General features: G+C 43.0%; 3 protein-coding genes and 1 long non-coding RNA gene across 8 annotated transcripts; 3 read left to right on the forward strand and 1 right to left on the reverse strand.

The window, feature by feature from the left end:
- The first annotated feature begins 148 nt into the window (after nucleotides 1-148).
- Nucleotides 149-7,512, forward strand: DDX5 (DEAD-box helicase 5). Of its 2 annotated transcripts, none has more exons than XM_015645501.3 (13): nucleotides 149-274; nucleotides 1,683-1,848; nucleotides 1,981-2,077; nucleotides 2,162-2,295; nucleotides 2,427-2,492; nucleotides 2,944-3,085; nucleotides 3,163-3,323; nucleotides 3,484-3,656; nucleotides 3,842-3,952; nucleotides 4,144-4,205; nucleotides 4,284-4,343; nucleotides 5,595-5,819; nucleotides 6,346-7,512. In XM_015645501.3, the coding sequence occupies exons 1-13, from the start codon at nucleotides 267-269 to the stop codon at nucleotides 6,729-6,731; spliced, it is 1,791 nt and encodes a 596-aa protein (XP_015500987.1). In that variant the 5' UTR covers nucleotides 149-266; the 3' UTR covers nucleotides 6,732-7,512. The 2 variants fall into 2 exon arrangements, with proteins under 2 accessions (XP_015500987.1, XP_015500986.1); XM_015645500.1 differs by having other exon boundaries at nucleotides 162-298.
- Nucleotides 7,513-9,647: 2,135 nt separating this feature from the next.
- POLG2 (DNA polymerase gamma 2, accessory subunit) lies at nucleotides 9,648-15,675 on the forward strand. Its single transcript, XM_015645502.3, has 8 exons — nucleotides 9,648-10,173; nucleotides 10,568-10,715; nucleotides 10,854-10,959; nucleotides 11,338-11,511; nucleotides 12,474-12,614; nucleotides 13,466-13,546; nucleotides 14,130-14,230; nucleotides 15,474-15,675. The coding sequence occupies exons 1-8, from the start codon at nucleotides 9,663-9,665 to the stop codon at nucleotides 15,637-15,639; spliced, it is 1,428 nt and encodes a 475-aa protein (XP_015500988.1). The 5' UTR covers nucleotides 9,648-9,662; the 3' UTR covers nucleotides 15,640-15,675.
- On the reverse strand, nucleotides 15,223-21,507 carry MILR1 (mast cell immunoglobulin like receptor 1). Of its 4 annotated transcripts, XM_015645506.3 has the most exons (9): nucleotides 21,341-21,504; nucleotides 21,204-21,248; nucleotides 20,090-20,377; nucleotides 19,561-19,845; nucleotides 18,937-19,050; nucleotides 18,401-18,490; nucleotides 17,496-17,558; nucleotides 17,106-17,165; nucleotides 15,223-15,778 (listed from the first exon to the last, which is right to left on the reverse strand). In XM_015645506.3, exons 1-8 carry the CDS (start codon nucleotides 21,372-21,374, stop codon nucleotides 17,113-17,115), a joined length of 972 nt encoding a protein of 323 aa, XP_015500992.1. In that variant the 5' UTR covers nucleotides 21,375-21,504; the 3' UTR covers nucleotides 15,223-15,778; nucleotides 17,106-17,112. The 4 variants fall into 4 exon arrangements, with proteins under 4 accessions (XP_015500992.1, XP_015500991.1, XP_033374568.1 ...); XM_015645505.3 differs by lacking the exon at nucleotides 17,106-17,165; XM_033518677.1 differs by lacking the exons at nucleotides 17,106-17,165; nucleotides 17,496-17,558 and having other exon boundaries at nucleotides 21,341-21,507.
- Nucleotides 18,429-20,928, forward strand: LOC117245255. Its single transcript, XR_004499745.1, has 2 exons — nucleotides 18,429-18,514; nucleotides 19,635-20,928. It is a non-coding gene; the product is annotated as an uncharacterized LOC117245255 (long non-coding RNA).
- Nucleotides 21,508-21,808: the final 301 nt, after the last annotated feature.

The raw sequence follows: 21,808 nt of genomic DNA on the forward strand, positions 1-21,808 counted from the left end.
GGTCAGCCGGGCGCGCCGCGGCCACGCCCACGCGGAAGGGGGCGGGGCCTCGGGCCGGCTCGGGCCGCTTACATAACGGCGGGGGTGGGGCCTGCGCGTGCGTCACGCCCTGGCTCCCGGCAGCCCCCGCTGCCCCCTATATAACCGGCGTCCGCGCGGCCGGGCGCCCACAGTGAGCGGCCCCCCCCAGCGGCGCCGGATCTTGTGCAACCCTTCGCCACCCGCTCTAAGTGACCGGAATCGCTTCGCCCACCGCCACCATCGCCATGCCCGGGTATTCCAGCGACAGGGATAGAGGGTGAGTCCGGGGGCACGGCCGGCGCCAGCCGCCGCCAGCGTCCGGACTCTGAGCCTGCCCGTGGGGCTCTCGGGGTTGTTTTTCAGACGTTTAAGATGGCGGCGGGGCGGGGGTTGGGCCCTGAGCCCTTCCCTTAGCGCTCTCGCCGCGAGGGCTGGCTGGGTGGAGGGTATGGGGCTTTTTTAGGCCACCGATTGTGGACGACTGTATCGGTTCCTTCGCCTCAGAGCACCCCCCGCGGGTGTGCGATCGCCGAGAACAGAGCGGGGGAATTTAATTTTTTTTTTTTTTTTTTTTTTTTTTCTTGTTGGGGTAAAGGCCCTCAGCCCCTTGGGGACACCCCCCCATCCCGGACGGTCCCTGCAGACCCGCTCCCCCCCGATGAGAGCGGCGGGCGGGCTGCAGGTTTGTGGGTCAGTGGGTTGGCGGTGCTGAAGCCTTGGGGAGCTCTCGGCAGGGCGGTTCCCCTCCCTCCCTTCCCCCTCCCAAGGCTCGGGCTGTGGCCAGCAGGAGCCGGCCGGCTCCGCTTTGTGTTGTGTAAGCGGATGTTAATGGCCGGCCCCGCCATGCGGCGGCTGAGGGGAATCAAAATGCCGGCTGTGCTGCTGCTGCCTTTGTTCCTCCTCCCCCCGCCCAGCCCCGGCTCTAAAATGGCAGCGGCTGGAAAATGTGGCGTAGACAGAAATGAGAGACAAAGGAAACAGCGCTGGCAGGAAGCAGCGGCCGCTCGGGAAGTGCTGTGTTGTGCTGGGAAGGATCGTTCGCAGCGCCCGCCCGGCCAAAATTGGGAAGCGATCGGGGCGGGGGAAGGAGCCCCGTGCTCGGATCCAGTGCACGGATCAGCGCGGCTCCGAGCTGCGCATCGGGGCTTTAGAGATCCTGTGAAAGGAGGGACTGAACCTGGAATGTTAATAAAGTGCCTGGCCTCGTAAAATATCGTTGTTAAAATAAGTATGTCTTTTGGGACATTAAAAAAAAAACGGTTTACGGGAAAGTTATCCCAAGGTTTCATAACTGCCCCTGTCTGCCTTCAGAAATAGGTGTGTCACTGGGACGGGAAACCATTTTGATCACGGGGTAGTGCCAAGGTTTTAATGCCTTACTTTGCTTGTTGTAACTTGCTGTTCAATTGCATTATATGACTACGGGAAAGACACGTTATTTTAGCTTGTGAATAAGAATTGTGGCCGGGCAGATGGTGGTATCTACAGCTTAAAGTATAGTTTTTGAAGTTCCAGTATCCTGAAACTTCAGTAGGTAGAGTTTATACACATGAACTCTAAAGTCCACCATTGCAGCTAGGCTGCAGAGACGGTGGTGAAGTTGTTCAGGAAGAGGGCCAAAAAGTTTCTCTTGCATTATATGTTATGTTCTTTTTCCTCAGGTTTGGAGCCCCTCGTTTTGGAGGAAGTAGAGGTGGACCTCTCTCTGGGAAGAAATTTGGAAACCCTGGGGAGAAACTTACAAAAAAGAAATGGAACTTGGATGAGCTGCCCAAATTTGAGAAGAACTTTTACCAAGAACATCCGGATGTAGTTAGACGTACTGCGGTATGTACTTGATCTGGCTCGAGCAAAAGTAAACAGAAAGTGCAAACATGTTGAGGGTCATGAGGCCCAGTAGGCACAGATATAACCTTAGTATCAGAGCTTATTTCCAATAATGGGTGTTTTGTTTTGCAGCAAGAAGTTGAACAGTACAGAGCGAGCAAAGAGGTCACAGTTAGGGGCCATAACTGTCCAAAACCAATTATCAACTTTTATGAAGCAAACTTCCCTGGTAAGTGAAGACCAACATATTGATTGTTCTTCAGAGTGGGTTAGGGCAACATCTGAATCCATATGTTTAAATTTTCTCTTCAAGCAAACGTTATGGAAGTAATTCAGAGGCAGAACTTCACTGAACCAACTGCTATTCAAGCCCAAGGTTGGCCTGTTGCATTGAGTGGATTGGATATGGTTGGAGTGGCACAGACTGGATCAGGGAAAACACTCTCTGTAAGTTTTGATTATGGGCTGGAATACTGCTGGATTTCAATAGTGACAGTATGGCCTAGCCTATTCAACCTAGCATGGTGAATACTACTGGGAAGAGCTAGTAATGAGATTTTTTTCTTTCTTCCAAACAGTACTTACTGCCTGCCATTGTGCATATAAATCATCAGCCATTCCTGGAGCGAGGGGATGGACCTATTGTGAGTATTCCTAGATAAAAGGAGATTTTAATTTCTAGGGAATGTTACTGTATTTTACAGTCTCAGTTGGCCATGCTTATAAGAGTGCATAGCTGCTCTCTGTTACTCTTTATGAATAAAGTGGTTCCTTGTTGGGGTAGTTTTCTGAGCAGATTCTATAAAAAAAATCCTAATTGGATTGTCCTGAAAACAGTAGAGAACAGGTATAGTTGTTTTATTTTGGGTTATATTTTGGAAATTGCTATCCCCTGGAAGCTAGTGACTTTCAGGTATCTTTCACATATCTTCCACAGTGTTCAGTGGCAGTTGAGATGCCATGTAACTTGGTTTGCTGGTTTGGCTACTTAAATCTACTTCAGTCATTCTGGCACTGAACTTTACACTCAAAATTAATGTCAGATTAGGATCTTTGAGTACATATTGAACTTAAAGCTGGTCATCCTATTTCTAGTGTCTTGTGTTGGCACCAACCCGTGAACTGGCCCAACAAGTGCAGCAGGTAGCTGCTGAATACAGCAGAGCATGTCGTTTGAAGTCCACGTGTATTTATGGAGGTGCTCCAAAGGGACCACAAATCCGTGACCTGGAAAGAGGTATGGATCAGCCTTGGTGCAGCTCTCTCTGGGGCAGTGTGAAAACTGCTTCAGCTGATGGGACTGTTTGGTTTCAGGTGTGGAAATCTGCATTGCAACACCTGGAAGACTTATAGACTTCTTAGAAGCTGGAAAAACCAATCTCAGGAGGTGTACTTACCTTGTCCTTGATGAAGCTGACAGGATGCTTGACATGGGATTTGAACCTCAGATCAGAAAAATTGTGGATCAGATAAGAGTGAGTATAAATGGTTCATGCATTTGTCACTACAGCAGATATATATAAATTAGTGCCACTACCCTTTTTAAAGTAAGGGCAGTGCAAGCCTGGGTAGTTTTGGTTGGGCATCTAACTTACACTATCTATATTGATCTTGCATTGATCTGATCCTCTCCAGCCTGATAGGCAGACTCTGATGTGGAGTGCTACATGGCCTAAGGAAGTGAGGCAGCTGGCTGAAGATTTCTTGAAAGAATATGTGCACATCAACATCGGTGCACTGGAATTAAGTGCAAACCACAACATTCTTCAGATTGTGGATGTGTGTCATGATGTAGAGAAAGATGACAAGTAAGTAGTCCTTAGGGGCAAAACATTCTGTGTTTTCTGGCAGTTTTACTTAATGAAATTTGAAATTAATGCCTTACATTGATGGATTTTTGACATCAGTCTGAGACAACTTAAAAAAGGCAATAAATCAGTTTAAACTTGTACAGTAGAAATCAGTCTAAGCTCTAACCATAATCTCTTAATAGGCTTATTCGTTTGATGGAAGAAATCATGAGTGAGAAAGAAAACAAAACAATCGTTTTTGTGGAAACCAAAAGGCGTTGTGATGATCTTACCAGAAAGATGAGGAGAGATGGGTGAGTAGTAGCTAGGAGTTCAGTGAGCAACAGTCTTGAGTGTGCTCTAAGACACTACAATTAAGAATCAAAACTGTAAGACACCAGCTGTCAGTTACAGTTCCCAGACTGAAATTTTTCAGTAGTCCAGTCTTTGACTAATGAAACCACCAAAGGAGTGCTCTTGGGTCAATTTAGTTCTGTGTTTTCAGGTGGCCAGCGATGGGTATTCACGGTGATAAAAGTCAGCAGGAACGGGACTGGGTTCTAAATGGTGAGTGTTTCAGCAATTTCTGCAAGTATCTGATGTGTGCTACTTAAGGAAAAAATTGATTCATTTTTTGTGTTGCAGAATTCAAACACGGAAAAGCACCAATCCTGATTGCTACAGATGTTGCATCCAGAGGTCTAGGTTAGTAAAACTCGTAATGCCACTTGCCCAAAGCTTTTAAAGAAAGTCTATTGCTTTCTTTAACCTCTGCATTTTTCTAAGTTTTCTTCACATAAAGGTGCAGTCTTTGTGGCAAGGCCTAGGCATGACAATCGGAGGACTCGAGGGGGATGGAGGACTAGTGGAAATGATCGGCTGGCTGCTTCCAGTCAAATAGAGAGGTGAAAGCTGAGAGCATTGTGTGCCAGTAATCTTCAAAAGGCAAAGATCATCCTTTAAACTACTACCCCATAAACTGTTCTCTCATGAAATAAGCAGTTTCATTCACAGTTCACTTTGCCCTGGTATTTCTCTTCTCTCCATGCTTTGCATGATTTGCCATGGTGCAGTACTGTTAGTTTTGTGCATACTGTCTGCTGTGATCTGTGGGTCTTTGAATTTCAGTGAGTTTTTTGAAATGTTGAAGAACATAATTTTAAACTTCAATGTTCAATGAAATTTTTTTCAACCATGAAAATGGAGAGAGCAGCTTTAAAATGTACTAAGCCTTGTACAAATTGGTGAGTACTGGCACATGAAATCTGAGAATAAAAGTCCACCTCTCACTTTAACAAGTGGGGCAGGAAAGCAATGGCTTTTCAATGCCTTTGAAAGTCGAAGTTCCTCCACCTATACATAGTCGTCATGTCGAGACCTGCCAGAGAGAGACACATTCTCAAGTGAACCCTGGCTTCTTGGAAGCGCTTGCCTAGACGAGACACAGTGCATAAAAACAACTTGGTGACTTTGGGGGGACAGGTATGTTTTTCTTGCAGCTGCGGTTCAAAGGTCTTGGCAAGACGAGCAGTGTGGCCCCTTTTTTTTGAGCTTCTAATGAGTGTGTATGTGAAGGACCTTGTATGTTTTTACTCTAAGGTCCTCAAATGAGCACATGAAGAGGCTGCTGTGAGCTTTAGTGGCCCTACTGCAAGAAGCTTTCAGATGTCACTTGATGATTTGTAAAGGGGACACTTGAGTTGGGAATGACAAGCAAATGCACACTCCTTATGGTAAGGTTTTGGATCACAGGGTGGGTGATGAGAACGGGAGCAGACGGAGTGTGCGTAACTTTTCTCTTCCACATTACTCTTGCAGAAATGGATGATTCTAACACTGTTCTTTGCAGCCATTATTCCCTTTAAAATACTCTTGTCTAATGTTTATCTTCGATTTGGCTGTTGTGGTGTGCAAAACTTTGTACCTCGCTTTTTGCCACACTGCAACACTTTACAGATGTGGAAGATGTGAAATTTGTCATCAATTATGACTACCCTAACTCCTCAGAGGACTATATCCACCGAATTGGACGAACTGCCCGCAGTACCAAAACAGGCACAGCATACACATTCTTTACTCCTAACAATATTAAGCAAGTAAATGACCTCATCTCTGTGCTTCGGGAGGCTAATCAAGCCATCAACCCCAAATTGCTTCAGCTGATTGAAGACAGAGGTTCAGGTAAGGGCTGTTCTTGATCTCGGTGCATTGTTTTCCTCTCAGAACAAAACGGAAACTTCAGATTCCACCTCCAAAATAAATCTGGAAGGTGGTTTAATTACCAGTTACTTTGGCCTCAGAAGGTATTTATTACACAAAAGCAAAAAAAACAGCACCCAAATGCTCCCAAGCCTATGTGGTGCACCTATGGCTAGGGCAGGCCAAAGAGGCACTTCTTGCCCTGAAATAAAACACTAGTGGACTCAGTTTTGTGGCTTTGTCCTCCTATGGCATGGACAGCAAGAATGGACCCTAGTGTCCTGCTGGCAAGGTAAAAGTCACTTTTTGCCTTGATGCCATGACTTGTGCTACAGAGGAGAGAGTGTATGACTCCTCAAAAGTGAGACAGCTTTATCTAACTGGAGTCCAGAAAGCACCTGGAAAGCTTTTTATAGTAAGTTTGAATTGCTGGGACAGAAAATAAATGGTGTTAAGCTGAACTGAAGAGCCTTTATAATGCACATAACTTTATTGTCTCTTTCACTAGGTCGTTCCCGAGGTGACCGACGTGACAGATACTCTGCGGGCAAAAGGGGTGGATTTAGTAGTTTTAGAGAGAGGGAGAACTTTGAGAGAACCTATGGTGCGCTAGGCAAGAGAGACTTTGGAGCAAAAACCCAAAACGGGGCTTACAGCGCCCAGAGTTTCAGCAATGGAACTCCCTTTGGGAATGGCTTTGCAGCTGCAGGCATGCAGGCCGGCTTCAGGGCCGGCGGTAACCCCGCAGGAGCGTACCAGAACGGCTACGAGCAGCAGTACGGCAGTAACATTGCCAACATGCACAATGGCATGAACCAGCAGCAGTACGCCTACCCTGCCACTGGTGCTGCTCCTATGATAGGTTACCCCATGCCCACAAGTTATTCTCAATAACTTAGTGTATTTAAATGTCTCAGTTTTTCATAATTGCTCTTTATATTGTGTGTTATCAAAACAGGATAGTTATTTAAGAAATGGGAAATGCAGAAATGACTGCAGTGCAGCAGTAATTATGGTGCACTTTTTCGCTATTTAAGTTGAATATTTCTCTACATTCCTGAAACAATTTTTAGTTTTTTGTACTAGAAAATGCAGACAGTGTTTTCAAAGTAAATGTACAGTGATTTGAAATACAGTAACAGAAGGCAGTGCATGGCCTTCCAATAAAGATATTTGAAGACCGACCGATTTTTCTTTCAGATGACAATTTTCTCAACATGTGCACAACTTTACATTAATGATATGTCAAATGTTTTTATATTAAATTCTAGAAAGGTTTCTCAACTGTGTCTGATTAAACATTTAAGCTTACACAAATACCAGCCTTGCCTTGATTGGGCTAGATTGCTTAGCATGGCAGGCTCTGCTTCGATGGGGAAGAGAATTAAAGCTGGCTTCTAAGAAAGTATTGGAAACCGTGTTCTTCCTTGTCTCACTAGCGTAGGGCCAGTTCTTGGAAAAGATCATAACTCTGTAGTGGTGTTGCTAACGAGCTGCTTACAAGCGTAGGACGCTTCTGCAGCACCGTAACCGTCGCCTTCACACGAGCATATGTGCAGACCAGGCTTGAGTGTTGTGTACCCACAGCTGCCAGGCATTGTGAGTTAGCATGCAGGCTTCTGAGCTTCAGAGAAACGGGAAGATCTTAGTATTAAAACTTCAAATTATACTTAAACTGGTATTGAGCAGTGATTTCTTTATGGAAGTGGTGGGAGGGAAGTGGGCTGTTGATCCATGAAGCTACCTCATGGATTTTTTATTTTTTTTTTTAAGGACTTCTAATATGTGCAAATGATTCTAATCTCAAAGCAGTGCCCATGCTGAATGAAGCAAAGTGTTTCCTTGATGAACAGAACTGGAATACTACTTGATCCTGGGGTTAAAGTGCTTAATGCTTTCAAGCACAGTGTATTAAAATACTAGTTAATGCTAACTTTCAGTTCCTCCCTCTTGTTTATTAGTAACAGTGATGAGTTTTAAGTTCAACACTTAATGTGTTCAAGGTCGAATTGACAAGATTCTTTTTGTCATTTTGAACCTGAGTTAATTTGTTTTGCACTTAGGATCTTTTGCATTAGTCTGTGCTCAGTCCTTGATTACCATTTCCCTCTGAGGTCCAGTTTGTGATGATCTCAACCAGCCTTATCTGCCTCTTAATTATTTCCTCCTTTTCTGTTAAGTTCTATCACTTGGCAGTATTTTGTGATCCTTCACTCCTGCTTTGAGAACTCCAGCTGGAGGCTTGGAATTGGCCTACTGCAGCCTAAAAGTGCAGGTGGCAATGTATTATGGTTTGGGGCTTTTTTTTAGGGGGGGGGGTAGGGGTGGGACTTTTAAAATTTTGTTTTGGAACAGTGCTCAGAGTCACCAGGGGTGAAAAACAAGGAAGTAGATTATTCATCACTGAAGTACAACTTAATGCCTAAGTTTCCAGGTCAGTTGCCTGACACAAAATGCATTGAAAAGCTGTTTTTGTAAAGTTTTTTTTTTAGCATTAAAAAAATAGTATATTTATAGTTTGCAAATTAAAATTGAGATGTGAGAGTCTTTAACAGTGATGCAAAACCTAAACTGTGGCAAGAGGTTTCCTCTGTGTGTTTTATACTTTTTGCAAAGGAACCCTTACGTGGGGCAGTGTTTCCCGAGGGGGAAAATGTAACATTTGCACATAAAATAATGGAAAGAGATGAGCTCTACTAAGCAGCTTCCACATTACTGCCAGTGGTATGCTGGCAGAATTGAGCTCATGGTAAATCTGCCTTCGAACTAAACTTCAATTCAATGCTTGTGCAGGCGAGAGCAGCAGCTCCTGCCACTGACCCAGTGCCCTACTAAGGCGGCCCATCAGTGCCGGGCCCGGGGGAGGGGGCTGCGCCGCCCGAACCGGCGCGGGGATTATCCCAGCCCGAGCCTTTCCTGCCTGCGGCTGGCGGAATGGTTTCCGCCTCAGCCCCGCCTCCTGGCACGGCCACCTGCTCGTGCTGCAGCGAGTATGGAAATTTCCACTGCGCTGCCTGCGCTCTGCCAGCACCAGCCCGAGCGGCCGCGGGGAGCCGGGGGCCTCGCCCGCGCTCTTGGCAGCGGCTCCACGGTGCCGCCTCTGCCTGAGCTCTGCCTTTATGCGCCTCGGACTCGCTGCTGTGCGATGGGCTCCGGAGGGGCTTTTCCCCAGGAATGTTCCCGTGCAGCTGCAGCGTGCTCCGGTGATGGCGAGGGCAGCGTCTGTCCCATTGTCCTCCTCCCGGTCCCCAGTGCCAGCGAGCTCTGGCCGTCCCTGTCCCACAGGGGCAGGCCAGATGTGACCCCTGGCACGTGCGGCCTTGTTGCCAATGTTGGGAGCTCTCTAAACGAATTTGGTTTATAAAAGAGACATTGTTTATTCTGCGCGGGGCTCAAGGTTGATTCCACGTATCAAGCACACAAAGGGGTTAAAAGTTACATCTCTTTTACAGAACCTACCTAACTAATGCGCATTCTCCGCCTACCCAGAGTATGTTTATTTGTGTGATGTGATCTTACCCAATGCTTGAAACGAGTTCTTTTATGAAGCGACTTCTATTGTAAAAGGCGAGAAAATTTAGTTCAAAGACGTCAATTCCTTTACCAGAAGTTATCTGACGACATCATTACGGTTACAAAAGGCGAGAAGATTCAACCCAAGGACACAAAATTCACCTCGAAGGGTCCCTGACCTTCAGCCCGCGGTCCCGGCGAGGCGCGAGGGTCCCTCTGCGCCTGCGCGGCCCCCCTTCCCGCGCGGGGCGCTGCGCGTGCGCGTGCCCCGGCGCCCTCCCGCTCCCGGGCTCGCCGTGAGGGAGGGGCAAGATGGCGCTGGGCTCTCGCCAAGGCTGCCGCTGGTGTGGCCGCGCCGCCCTGGGGCAGCCGAGGCGGCGGCGAGTCCCGGAGCTGGCGGATCCGGGCGGGTGCTCAGCGCGGCCGTACTCGGAGGGCGGCAGAGCTGCCGAGGCGGCGGGCGGGGCGGAGCTGCTAGAGGTGTGCTGGCGGCGGCGCTTTCTACGAGGCGGTGCGGGGCCGCTGCCCTGGAGCGCCTACCTGAGCGGCCGCCATCCCGGCTTCGGGCCGCTGGGCGCGGCCCTGCGCGCCAACCTGGCGGCACAGTGGTGGGACTCGGCGCTGCCCATGCGGGAGCAGGTGTTCCCCGTGGACGCCCCTCTCCACGGTCCGCCCGGCGCTCCGGGGGACGCGCAGGGGCTGCGGCTGATGCATCCGGAGACGCTGCGCGAAGCCCTCCAGGGCTGTGGGCAGAACCCTGGCGGCCCAGCCCTGGAAGAAGTGCTGGGGGCCACGGGGGTGCTGCGGGAGAGCCTCCTGCCCGGTAGGTCCGGGCGGCTGCGCTCAGTCTGCACCCTGCGCTCAGCAGCTGCATTTTCAAGGATTTTTCCAGCTGCGTTAGTGCGCCAGGAATGTTCCTTCTGTAGGCTGTGAATTTGTGTGCTTTTCAAGGACCTGACCAGCACAGATGGGCAGTGGATGCGCTCCCTATAATTTGGGGTAAAGTCCATTGAAATCAACGTGCCCAGAAAAACCAGCCTGCTTACCCCATGTCTGCAAAGCACCAAGGCTAATAAAGATAGTGGGACTGCATGTACAAACAACATCTGTATAATATGTGCTAATATGTTTTAACTCTACCAACATTTGTTGTTGGTAGAGTTAAAACATCAAAAACTTTCCTGTGGCCACTAAAATCAGGGCTTTGTCTTTTGTAGGTGCTCTGGCGCAATATGTCAGCTGCTTAGAGCTGGTCAACAGAAGACTGCCCTGTGGCCTTGCTCAAATTGGAGTGTGCTTTCATTCTGTTCCAGAAAGTGAACATTCTGTTCCAGAAAATGATCAACACAACAAAAAACTTACAAGGTAGAGTAATAGAGGAGTTAATCCCTTATCATACCTAAACCAACTGTCTCACTTTTGGATTATTTTTGAATGCTGTTTCTTGCTTTTCCCCTGTTATTTCCCAAGGTGTTAACTTGCTGCCCTTGCTGTTGTTTAAAGAATAGGCGAGAGGACCACGTCTTTGCTTGCATGGTTTAGTTCTCCCAGAACTGCAGGACAGTGGCTCGATTACTGGCTACGCCAGAGGCTCCAGTGGTGGAGAAAGGTAACAGCATATCCATGGGGAATCTTGGCCTGATCCTTTATGTCTCATGGGGGGAATAGTCACCCTGGTTGGTTTTATGGCCTTACATTGCTGGCCTGTTGTAGGCACTCAAATAGGTGTATTTCTCGTGGAAATTGAGAAGCTACTGAAGTTGATGACAAACCTTATATGTAGTTTATATGTGACTTGCAGAAAGGCAAATGTTTTGTGTTTGTCAGTGATGTGAGATGAAAATGCCATAAAACAAGAGATTTGAGCTGTAACTTGTAAAAAACCTTTTGCTGAAAATGACAGACTTCAGTTTTCATTGCAGATGTGTGTTTTGTAGTTACTATGGGATTCGTAGTAGTGATCACCTCTTAAATCTCTTATTTTCAGTTTGCTGTAGGCCCGTCTAACTTCAGCAGCAGTGACTTCCAGGATGAAGAAGGCAGAAGAGGATTTAAGTTACAGTACAGCTTCCCTTGGGGAACAGAAACAATAGAAACATTGAAGAACCTTGGTGATACTGAATTGTTACAGCTGTATCCAGGAGAGAAATTAAAATTACTGGTAAGCTTTACTGTATTAAACATCTTTCCTGATAAAGATGGTCATGTGTGAGAGAAATGGTTTCTTTGCTGATCCAGTTGCTTAGCATGTGACTGGCTTTTTATTCATTTACTGCCAAAGTAGTACAGTTGATGCTCTGCAGTCAGATCTTTATTTTCACAAGCTGATAAAATAGAGTTTGGTACTTTTTTTGCAAGGACTTCTTCAAAATTAGAAATTACCCCTGTTGACAAGACAGCTGTTGTTAGTGGCATAGCTCTTTACCTGTATCTGTGAGTAGATGTAAGCACAAACTCAGACTGTGTTTTGTGTTGTTCAGTTTGCATCAAAAAGAGCGTGGAAATGTGAGGGTTTTTTCCTTGCTGTAGCTTGTTGCTGAAGTTTTTGTGGATCAATGGCTTATAAAAATGGCTTTATAGAAAAAGGGGGGTGGACCAGAGGAAAACCTCTCCACTGATTATATTGAAGAGGGACAAACCTCTTATAAATGGCAATGTTTGGACTTAGGCTGAACAGATAAAACCAGAGTAATTTTGTATTTAACCATTAAATTGTATCCTTCTCCTGACAGCCCTGTCTTTCCTGCTTTTGCAGTATTTCCACAAAATTGGGTTACCAGGGATTTCTCAGAATGTGTGGACTTACGGTCACTTGGAAGTAATCTACAAACCTTCAAAATAAAATGCAGAGTTTCAAGTGTATTTGCCATAGATTTAAATTTATGATCAAAGTGGCAGAGCAAGAAACTAATCCCATCCTGCCCTGACCTGCTTTCCCCACTGTTAGAGTCTTACCTGGGTGCAGATAGACCACTAAGATTGCTGGAAATGTTTTAAATAAATGTCTGTACTTTTATTGTAATAAGGGTGCTTGAGCTCAGTGTTTCATTATACATTTAAAGCAAGCAAAAAGCTTTTGGGGATGATCTTTGGTGCTTTCCTACATGGGTTTTTTCTCTTCAGGGCCGAGATGGAAGGAAGAATGTCATCCCTCATGTTCTGTCTGTGAATGGGAATCTGGACCGAGGAGTGTTAGCATATCTCTTTGATTCTCTGCAGCTGGTTGAGAATCCATTAACAGCAAAGCAAAATTCACAGAGAAAGGTACCTTCATGTAGAAAATGTGAGAAGATAAGTACAACCCCCCCCATGTAGAAAATGTGAGAAGATAAGTACAACCCCCCAAGACAATGCGGTAAATTCAAGAATGGTAATGTCTTCCTTTCAGTGTGGCCATCCTGATCCCTTCCCAACTGGTGCAGACTGAACCCTCTCACAGGTAGCAGAGGCTGGCCTCATGGCACAGCTCCTGTGATCCCTGTCACCCACATAAGCAATTTTTCTCATTTGGAGGTCCCCTTTCCTGGTTTACCTTTCTCTGTGATCAGTAGGTAGGCTCTTGCCATGCAAGCGATTGAGTTAAGAGAAATTGGAATGTTGCTGCAGTTTGTGGGAAGGGGTAATTTGTCTTTTCTAGCAGCATTTGAAAGTGGCTGAGAAGAATAGAAAAAGTGGGTCACAGGAGGTAATGGGTCCTCAAAGACCATAATTTTCTCCACTTTTACCCTGTTTTCTGGAGTTTGAGTGCTGGCTGTCAGTGCCTGTTACCCAGGCAGCTGTTTTGGCTTTAAGAACAGGCAGCAGACTGGATGGAAACTGCCTGCTGAGCTGTGTCTCATCACTGTGGCTCCATTCAAGGTGATGGAGCTCTGCTAACAAATCTTCATCTCTTTTCTGGAGCTCAGCCAAAATAGAGTAATTTCTGCCATGTGAATGTATGCATAGGCTGTGTGCTCATATAAAACACAGCTTCTAATTCAGATTTTGTGCTGTGAGAAAATTTTTGTATGTTAAGAACCTTAATTTAATTTTAAAAAAATTACTATTTCCTAGTTCTGTTTAGAATTGTATGATAAACACATTTAGTAATCTGTTGGCTTTTGTAAATTTATTAGGTACTTAAGCTTCATCCTTGCTTAGCACCCCTTAAAGTGGCCTTGGATGTAGGAAAAGGTCCAACAACAGAGCTGAGGCAGGTATGTTGTAAGAGAATATTTTAATTTTGAGCATTGTCTCTCCGTGTAATCTGTTACAATTCCGACATTGTTTATATTGAGGAAAATCATGCTGCTGCTTTGACTCCTGGAGATTCCTGGTTGTGCAGAGTTCATGGTCTCCTACTCTGCAGCTTGTGGGTCACAGCCAAAGGAATTCACTGCAGGCAGTTCCTTTTGTGGACACAACTACTTTTGGTACAATAGAGCTGATGCTTGTCCCTTGCAAAATTAAGGAAAATAAATAACACCATCCCTCTCAGCTTCTTAATCTTTCAGAATTATCTTAATGCATGAGTCACATGTTCAGGAGGATTTTTAAAAAGTTTTCATCTGAGTCAGTCATGAAGTTCCCATGGAAGGGGGGGAACTTACACTGGCATGTTTTTAAACAGAAGTGGAGACAGAACTGCCAGGCTGTTGTCTGATTTGAGATTATTTCAGCCAAATTAACACCAGCTAGGAATGTTAATACCACACTTGTTAGGAGTTTTAATGATTTCTTTGTATAGAATCTCAAATGCTCAAAATCTGTCTTCTAACTTTTGTTTTTAAATGAATGTAGGTTTGTCAAGGATTATTCAATGAACTGACAGAAAATGGAATTTCTGTATGGCCGGGTTATCTGGAAACTGGGCATGTGTCTCTGGAAAATCTTTATGCAAAGTAAGGAGAAAGTCTTTTGGAAATTAAACTATGAAGGTCACAGATGACTTTCTGTGGACTGCTGTTGATGCCTAGAGAGGCTACCTAGAACAGAGGCTAGACAGTGTGAAAGGAATAAAGCAGGTATTTATTTAAAAAGGCCTTCAAAAGATTTACCTTGGGCAGTGCAAGCCATGGTTCCACCCAAGATGGACACCAGGTCACAAGTTTTCATACTTTTATAAGTTTTGGTCCATTTCCATATTTGGGTTAATTGTCAAATTACAGCTTCAGTTAATGAATCATCCCAGATTTTTCCCCTCAATTTGTTGGTTTTGCTTTTTGGGCCTGAAGCCGCAACGGTGTCCTTGGTTCTTGGGATGGAAAAGGATTGTTTTGTCTGACTGAGCTGTGAGGAGAACTTGCTCACCCTCTGTATGAAGTTCAGAGTTACATACCAATGCAGTACAGAATCAGGAAAATATGAAAGCTAAAACTTAAGGCATCACTGCAAATATGCCTTTTTTCAGTAGGAAGTAATTGAATGTGGTAACTGACTGAAGGGGATCCTGAACTACAGACTTGGACTGAAGTAGTTTTATTATGAAAAGCACATATTGGATGATTTTAAAAAAACTCTTCTGTAGAAAACAAATTTCTTCAGATGAATTATAATCTTAATGAATTATAATTAGATGAATATATATCTTGCAGAACTGTTTCCCATCCTCGTTCCCATTTTTGTGTTTGGTCTGGTTCTGTGTTTCGTTCTTAAATGCTATTTCAAACAACCTACTGTGTCTAGTCTTGAACTTGATAGTTCTTCCAAGCCTGGAACCACTGCCATTAGTGATGTGATGGAATTGTTTGTGGATATAAAAACAAGTATTCCATTTAGGGGCTTCATGTATGGTTTGTTGACCAGGATTGAATGTGGGGCATATGACTTCTCGTGTCAAAACATCTTGATGAGTGATTTTTTCCTGAGAGAAAAGATAAGTCAGAAAGATAAATTCTGCTTGTACAAAAATACTCTTTAATAGGTTACTAAATAAGATTATTTTTATATACTAAAGTAGCTAAGTAATTTAAAGAAATGTAATCAGAAAAGCAAAGAATGGCAACAAGAAAACTGGAGGTGTCACACTGGACTTAGTGCAATACAGCAAAACTAAATGTTTACAGTTTATGGTCATTTGTATGTAAGTTATCTGATTTTTTCCATGCACCAAAAGCAGTAACAGGTGGGTTCTTCTCTCTGCAGGTATGATGAGATGAGTATTCTCTTCATGGTCTTGATAAGTGATGGCACTCTAGAGAATGGAGTAGTCCAGCTGAGAAGCAGAGACACCACCATGAAGGAAATGATGCACATTTCCAGGCTGAAGGACTTTTTAACTAAGTATGTTACATCAGCAAAAAATGTGTAAACCTAAACTTGTTGAATAAAAGGATTTTCTTAGACATCTTTGCCTGAACTGGTTTCAACGTTGTCATGGACTTAGTGGTTTCACTGCAAAAACTTGGTGGTGCATGTGTTTTCAGTCAAATCTGGGTCTTCCAGGTTACCTTGGAAACAGGGAAGAGAAAAATTTGTCCCTTATTAGCAAGGCTAACCATTGCTTTTAATATCATACTGAAAGTGCTCCATCCTAAGCTAAAAATTCAGCTTTTATCTGTATTGCTGACACAATTGTGACCTCTGCTGGAAAATGGTATCTTTTATAAAAGACTTCCAAATCTTAAATATTTTAATAGCATCAGTATCTTTGTAGTGTTTGTAGGAATGTCTTTTAGTCACATGGCTTCAGTTCTTAAACATGTAAGCTACTTCATCTTGCACTTGATAAACATAAAAAACCAGAAATATATTATAAGGAGTAACAGAGGAACAGATTTAAATAAATTGTAAATGTTTTTTAAAGAACATTTTTTGTGGACAAAATATCTGTGTGTATAAAATGGTGGAAATAACTAAAGTGTGATCATATTTTTCCTGTACCTAAGCACAATGATTATAATCAGATACAAGGGTTTGCAGATATACAGAACTGCCTGTTTCTGATCTTGTCTAGATTTCCAGTGCTTGTATAGCTTTTTCAGTCCCTGTATAAAGGGCTTGAGGTTTGTGCAGCAAGGTCTGTGGCCTCTGATAGTCATTAGTGTCATGAAAAACAAGGACTTGTCTTAAAATATTCTACTAACATGATGCTCACTTAACTATCAATGAGTTATTTGTAACAATAATAATTGCAGTATAGAGTATTTATGCTAGATGTAATCAAGGTTAGCATAATGTGACTTACTAAACTCATGGAATTCTAATCTGGCTATGGAGTGGTATTAAAACAACCCAGCAACATCTTTGTTTCCTGCCTGTAGCAGGATACAGGATTTATTTTGAAGTCAGCCTATCCCAAATTAATTTTAGCAATATTTCTCTACTCTGAGAGCTGAAGTACTGTTCAACTGAGAAATTGCTATCTTTGCAGGTACATAGAGGCCAAATACAGGTCCTCTAGTGCTTAAGAGGGATGTTTTTTCTTTGTTCGTTATGCTGGACAAAAGCCTTTTGGTTACCTTATGCCTGCAAACAATCCAGTTTCTACTTTATCAGAATTGTTAAATGTTCAGGAACTTAAATCTGGGTGAAAGCTTTACCTGTAATTCTAAGTTTTATCTGTTTTCTTTTTCTCATAAGTTGAAGTCCTTAGATATTATGGCTTAGAGATTTTGCTTAGAAAATGAGCTACACTGCCAGTCTACAAACCAATTAGGCCAGGAAATTGGTATCTGAATATCATCTTTTTGTGTGCAGCTGCTGGAACTTAGCATGTTTGAGGGCTGAAAAATTCTTTAAAAGTATGTGATTAAGTTAATCAGAAAAAAATTATACCTGGTACTCAGTCTCTGATGAGGACCTTTGAATAGACTGTAGAACATGCCCTCTTCCCTGCTAAAAGCCAGAATAACATAATTCATAATTGCTTTTTGGTACAGAAACACAGAAGAGGAATTAACATTACATCAGCAATGCGGTTACTAATAACATCTTCTGTGTGGTTTCATAATGAGGCTGTTGAATTTGCTATAGAATGTTTTGTTGGGGTTTTACTTTCTTCTTTTTCCCCCTCATAAGTTTTAAAGCTATTTTAGTTTTTCCATAGTAACTAAGCAATTTCATAAGCAATTGCAAGTATTTAAGCCCTGCCTCCACCCAGCAAAGCCCCCTCAAAACATATTTGTGTGCATCAGATATTCCAGTATTATAGCTTGAAGTTTTCACCTTTTTCCTCTTCTCTTCTAATAACACAGAAATTGATGTATTCTTCTTCTGGTTTAACAAGCTCTGGATTAAAGATGATAAACAGCAGTTAACTCAATTAAAAACAACTTGAATCAGACTTTTTTTTTCTGTAATCTTGGAACAAAGCAGTGAGATTCCATACTGAATATAAATCACGGAGCATCCATGGGCCTTATCAGACCTCTTATCATTGTCCTTGCAGGCTGAGACCAGGCATGAGCAGCTGCACAGCACTGAGCTGAACCAGCAGGGCAGGGAGAACTCTTACCTACTGCATGAACAGGAAGGCAGGTTTATTTGCATTTACTCTATTTGGATATTTAGAAATGGGAAACATTAATGCCTTTGCATTTGCCTTTGATATTGGTTTGTTTGGGGAGGTTCTTATTCCCTTGAAAAGAGGCATTCACATTCAAGGCAAATGTAGAAACATGCAAATTCAGAGCATTGTGGCTGTCAGGTAATGTCTTCATTATTGTGTGTTTTCTGCAATTCGAGTACTAAAAGAACACAGGTCAGTTGCTTTGTCATCACCTCATAATTTCAGTTTGAACTGACTTTGAATCTTGCCACACTTAAGGATTGAATAAAGAACTAAAGTTCTGAACAATTTTGAACAGAATGCAGAAGCTATGCAAGTTTTATTTTGCTACAGCTTTATATAGCTCACTATTGTCTGTTAGTAAATGGCCATTACACACTTTTTTTATTAAAACCTCAGTTCATTTAACCAGCTGCAGTTTTGGCTGCATGGCTGTCAAATGATTCCAGATACTGATTCTGAGGGATTTCAAATAATGCCTCTGCCCGGAGGGTCAGTGGGTGTCCCAGTGATTTTGCAGTACCTGAAAAAACCTAACTGCAGGGGGGTGACAGGAACTTACCAATCTCTGAGTATATGACTTCATTTTCAGACTCCTCTGCATTCACTGTTGAAGTAAGGCCGATTGAGGGCCTGGTAGACTTAAATTTTTCTGCAAATTGTAAAAGAAAAACAGGTATGTGTATATATCCATATATATATATATATATATATATATATTTCCTAGAAATAAACAGTTTCAATGTATTTTTTTAATATTTGAAGATCTCAAGTAATGTTATTTTCACAATCAAAATTATTCTTTAACAAAGGGCATTTAAATAATTTCTCTTTTCAGTGAGGTCAAATTCCTTCCAGTGTTTTTGAGTATTACATTAGCTGTTGCTTTGCCTCCCCCACCCCAGATCTTTCATCTAAAACACAGCTCAGAGATTTGGCCTTGTCAATGTCTTGTTAAACTGCCAATGCTACTTCAGAGGAGATTCAACAACATGATAAAATACCAGGAGCTACTCTACTGAAAATGTGATATTTACACACCGAAATATATCGACAACATAAATTACCTTTGGAAAAAGAAACATTCAAATAACTCACTTGCTTTATACAAAGGAATTACGAAAAATGGAATTGCCAGAGCAAATCCTATTATGAGTAGTAGCAGGATCAGCCCAAGAGAAATTATCAGGGGCTGAGAATGGCTTCTCTCTTCTGCCAAAAAGAAGGGAAAAAAAGTGTTTATGCAATGAAGTGTTGTTTCATATTTTATATATTTTCTGAAAATTGAAATCAAGACTTGAAATTTCTTTCAGCTTTTAGATTAATTGGGGTTAATGTAACTGTTCATTGGAATCCCAAATGCTCTGTGGTCCAGTAGAAGGAAGGCAGCTTGCTGGTGCCAGTTAAGCTCTTTCATAGGACCAGAGAGAAAAAAGAAACCCGACTCTCTCCAAGGTGGGCCAGGGGTCTCTTGTAAAAGTGAGTCTTTTACAGATATCCTTCATGGTCACTTCAGCTTCTGCTGCTATCTAGGATGCATGAAATTCTATGATTTTGCATTAATATTAAAACCTCCATTTTCTTTTTCTAATTTAAAAAAAATATGCTTTGAACATCACATTGCAGGAACAAAATATCTGGCAAAAAACTTTCATAGTTACAACATTCTGAATTTTGTGTGATCCCAGTTTTACAACAGTAGTAACCTTTTTTCATTCATACCTGCTAATGTAAAGTTGAAACCATTGCTGTATTTTGTATTATTGGGAAAACTGTTATTAGCTTTGCATTTATAGGTTCCAAAGTCACGAAGGGAATCGATAAACAGAAAAATCACAGCTGCTTCCCTCTTCTGCATTGTCTTTTGTGGAGAAATGTTTTGTGTTCCTTTGAAGAATAGATATGTGATGGGAAGGGATCCGTTCTCCGAGAAACAGGACAGGGTCACGTTCTGGCCTTTCTTTGCCTGAGAGGTGGGTGAGCTCAGCACTGGTTTGGAAATTGGCTCTGTAGAAAGAAAACTGAAAAGTCTGAATCACAGAGTAAAGGACAAGCTCCAGGCAAGACTTGAAGTGACAACACTGGCAAAAGAGCTGGGCATGGAGGATGGAGGGGTTGTGAGCTCTGGCAGGAGAGCACTGCCAGCTCCTGGGGTAGGAACAGCAGTAAAGTTCATCTCCTCAGTCAAGAAAAGAGATGGTTGTGTGCCCCTGCAAGAACCAGTGCTGGGAAGGTGTACAGCAAGACGTACCTATGAGGGTGATGTTGAGGCTGTTGCTGTATTTTCCACCACTGGAATTGTTATACTCAGCTTTGCACTTGTATTCCCCCATGTCGCTGGCAGAGCTGATGGTCAGGGTGAACAGTGCAGGCATCAAGTCTGACCTGTTCAAAGCAGATACCTGCTGGTTGTGCTTGAACAGGGTGTATCTGACAGGTGGAGATCCAGGCTCAGACAGGCAAGAGAGAGTCACATTCTGCTTCATCACCACATTCAACGTCCCCTGAACCAGTACAAGCTTGGGATTGGACAGCATCTCTGGAAAGAAAAACAACTGAGTGAGTTGACTGTACCTATGACCAAAGAAAGCCCCAGATTTTTCCCAAATTATGTTGACAACCAAGCTATGCTTATTTGTGTTGAAATGCCATTATACTTTTTCCACCTCTAATACCAGGCAACTCAATTACTTTTCAAAACCAGAATGCAGCTTCACACAATAAAAAGTGTGCGTGTTCGTGCAAAAGAGGCACAGCCACACAAAGCCCACAGATGTGTTCAGATGAACCAACAACTTTTGAACTACAGCAATTAAATTAATAGTAGTGTAAAAGATTAAATAAAATATTGTGGAGTATTAATTGTAGGAGTCTATAAAGTAACTTTATATATTAGTTGAGAGGTAGCATGTGAACCTGAAAGCAAAAGCAGTATTTTATTTGTGGCTGTCTATTAACAGACAGAACTAACCTTGTGTAAGTAGACTGGACATTTGAATAGTAGCATTAAGAGCCTTTATGATCTCTCAAATTTGTTTGCTTTCATGAACTTAAACTAATGAATTTGCAATAAAAAACTGTCTTTCCATGGAAAATGGTACTGAACTAGTCATGACTAAAATAAATAATGACATTTCCATGGGGGTAAAAAATGTTTTAACAAGTTAAAGTAATTTTGACTTTACATACAGGTCAACAAAGAGACAGTTATCTTTGTTTAGAAACTTTTAAACTGACTCAGTTCACAGAGAGGCTAAATATTTAATTTGGCATTAAATTTTTTGACATTTTTAAATGCCTCCCCCATTTTTTTGGATAACAGTCAATCTTGCCACATACCTCAAAACCAGCTAAAGAGAACCTACCTTTGCCATTTTCAGTAGTTTTCTGTATCTGCTGAGACATTTGACCTAAGAGAAGAAAAAGAAAAGCTTTCAGGCAAGGAACAATGGTTCTGGTTTAGAAAGATTTGTAATATGAAAGAAACATATCCTTGGCTTACAGTAGGAAAACAGCAGAATTGCAAGAAGAAACATTTTCTGAATACTGAGCAAGAGAGCTGGTGGAGTTACATGACAGAGATCTTTGTTCTGAAGGAGATGGAGGAGTGGCTTTAGGACTTAAGGAAGTTCTAAATATGGAAACTGTGCTGATCAGTGCTGATCTTTACTCATATTTCTGGGGAGAATTTTGTCATATCCCGCATACATTTAGTCTATGGCAGGCATAGGAGTGGGCAGAGAAAGCAGTGGGGTGGGGAGCAGCAGTTTGGGACACAGGTAGATGTTGTGTCCAGCTCTCCTGAGATGTGGCTGATGTGAGCAGCAGTTTGCCCCATGAGTTGTGTGGCAAAGCCATCCTGCCCTGCAGTACAAAACCAGGAAGTGACTGGGGGTGAAAAAGGCCTCTAAAAGCATCAAGTTCAACCATTCCCCCAGCACTGCCAGGTCAACCACTAAACCGTCTCAAA

The sequence above is a fragment of the Parus major genome, chromosome 18, assembly GCF_001522545.3.
Source record: "Parus major isolate Abel chromosome 18, Parus_major1.1, whole genome shotgun sequence".
Classification (NCBI taxonomy): domain Eukaryota; kingdom Metazoa; phylum Chordata; class Aves; order Passeriformes; family Paridae; genus Parus; species Parus major.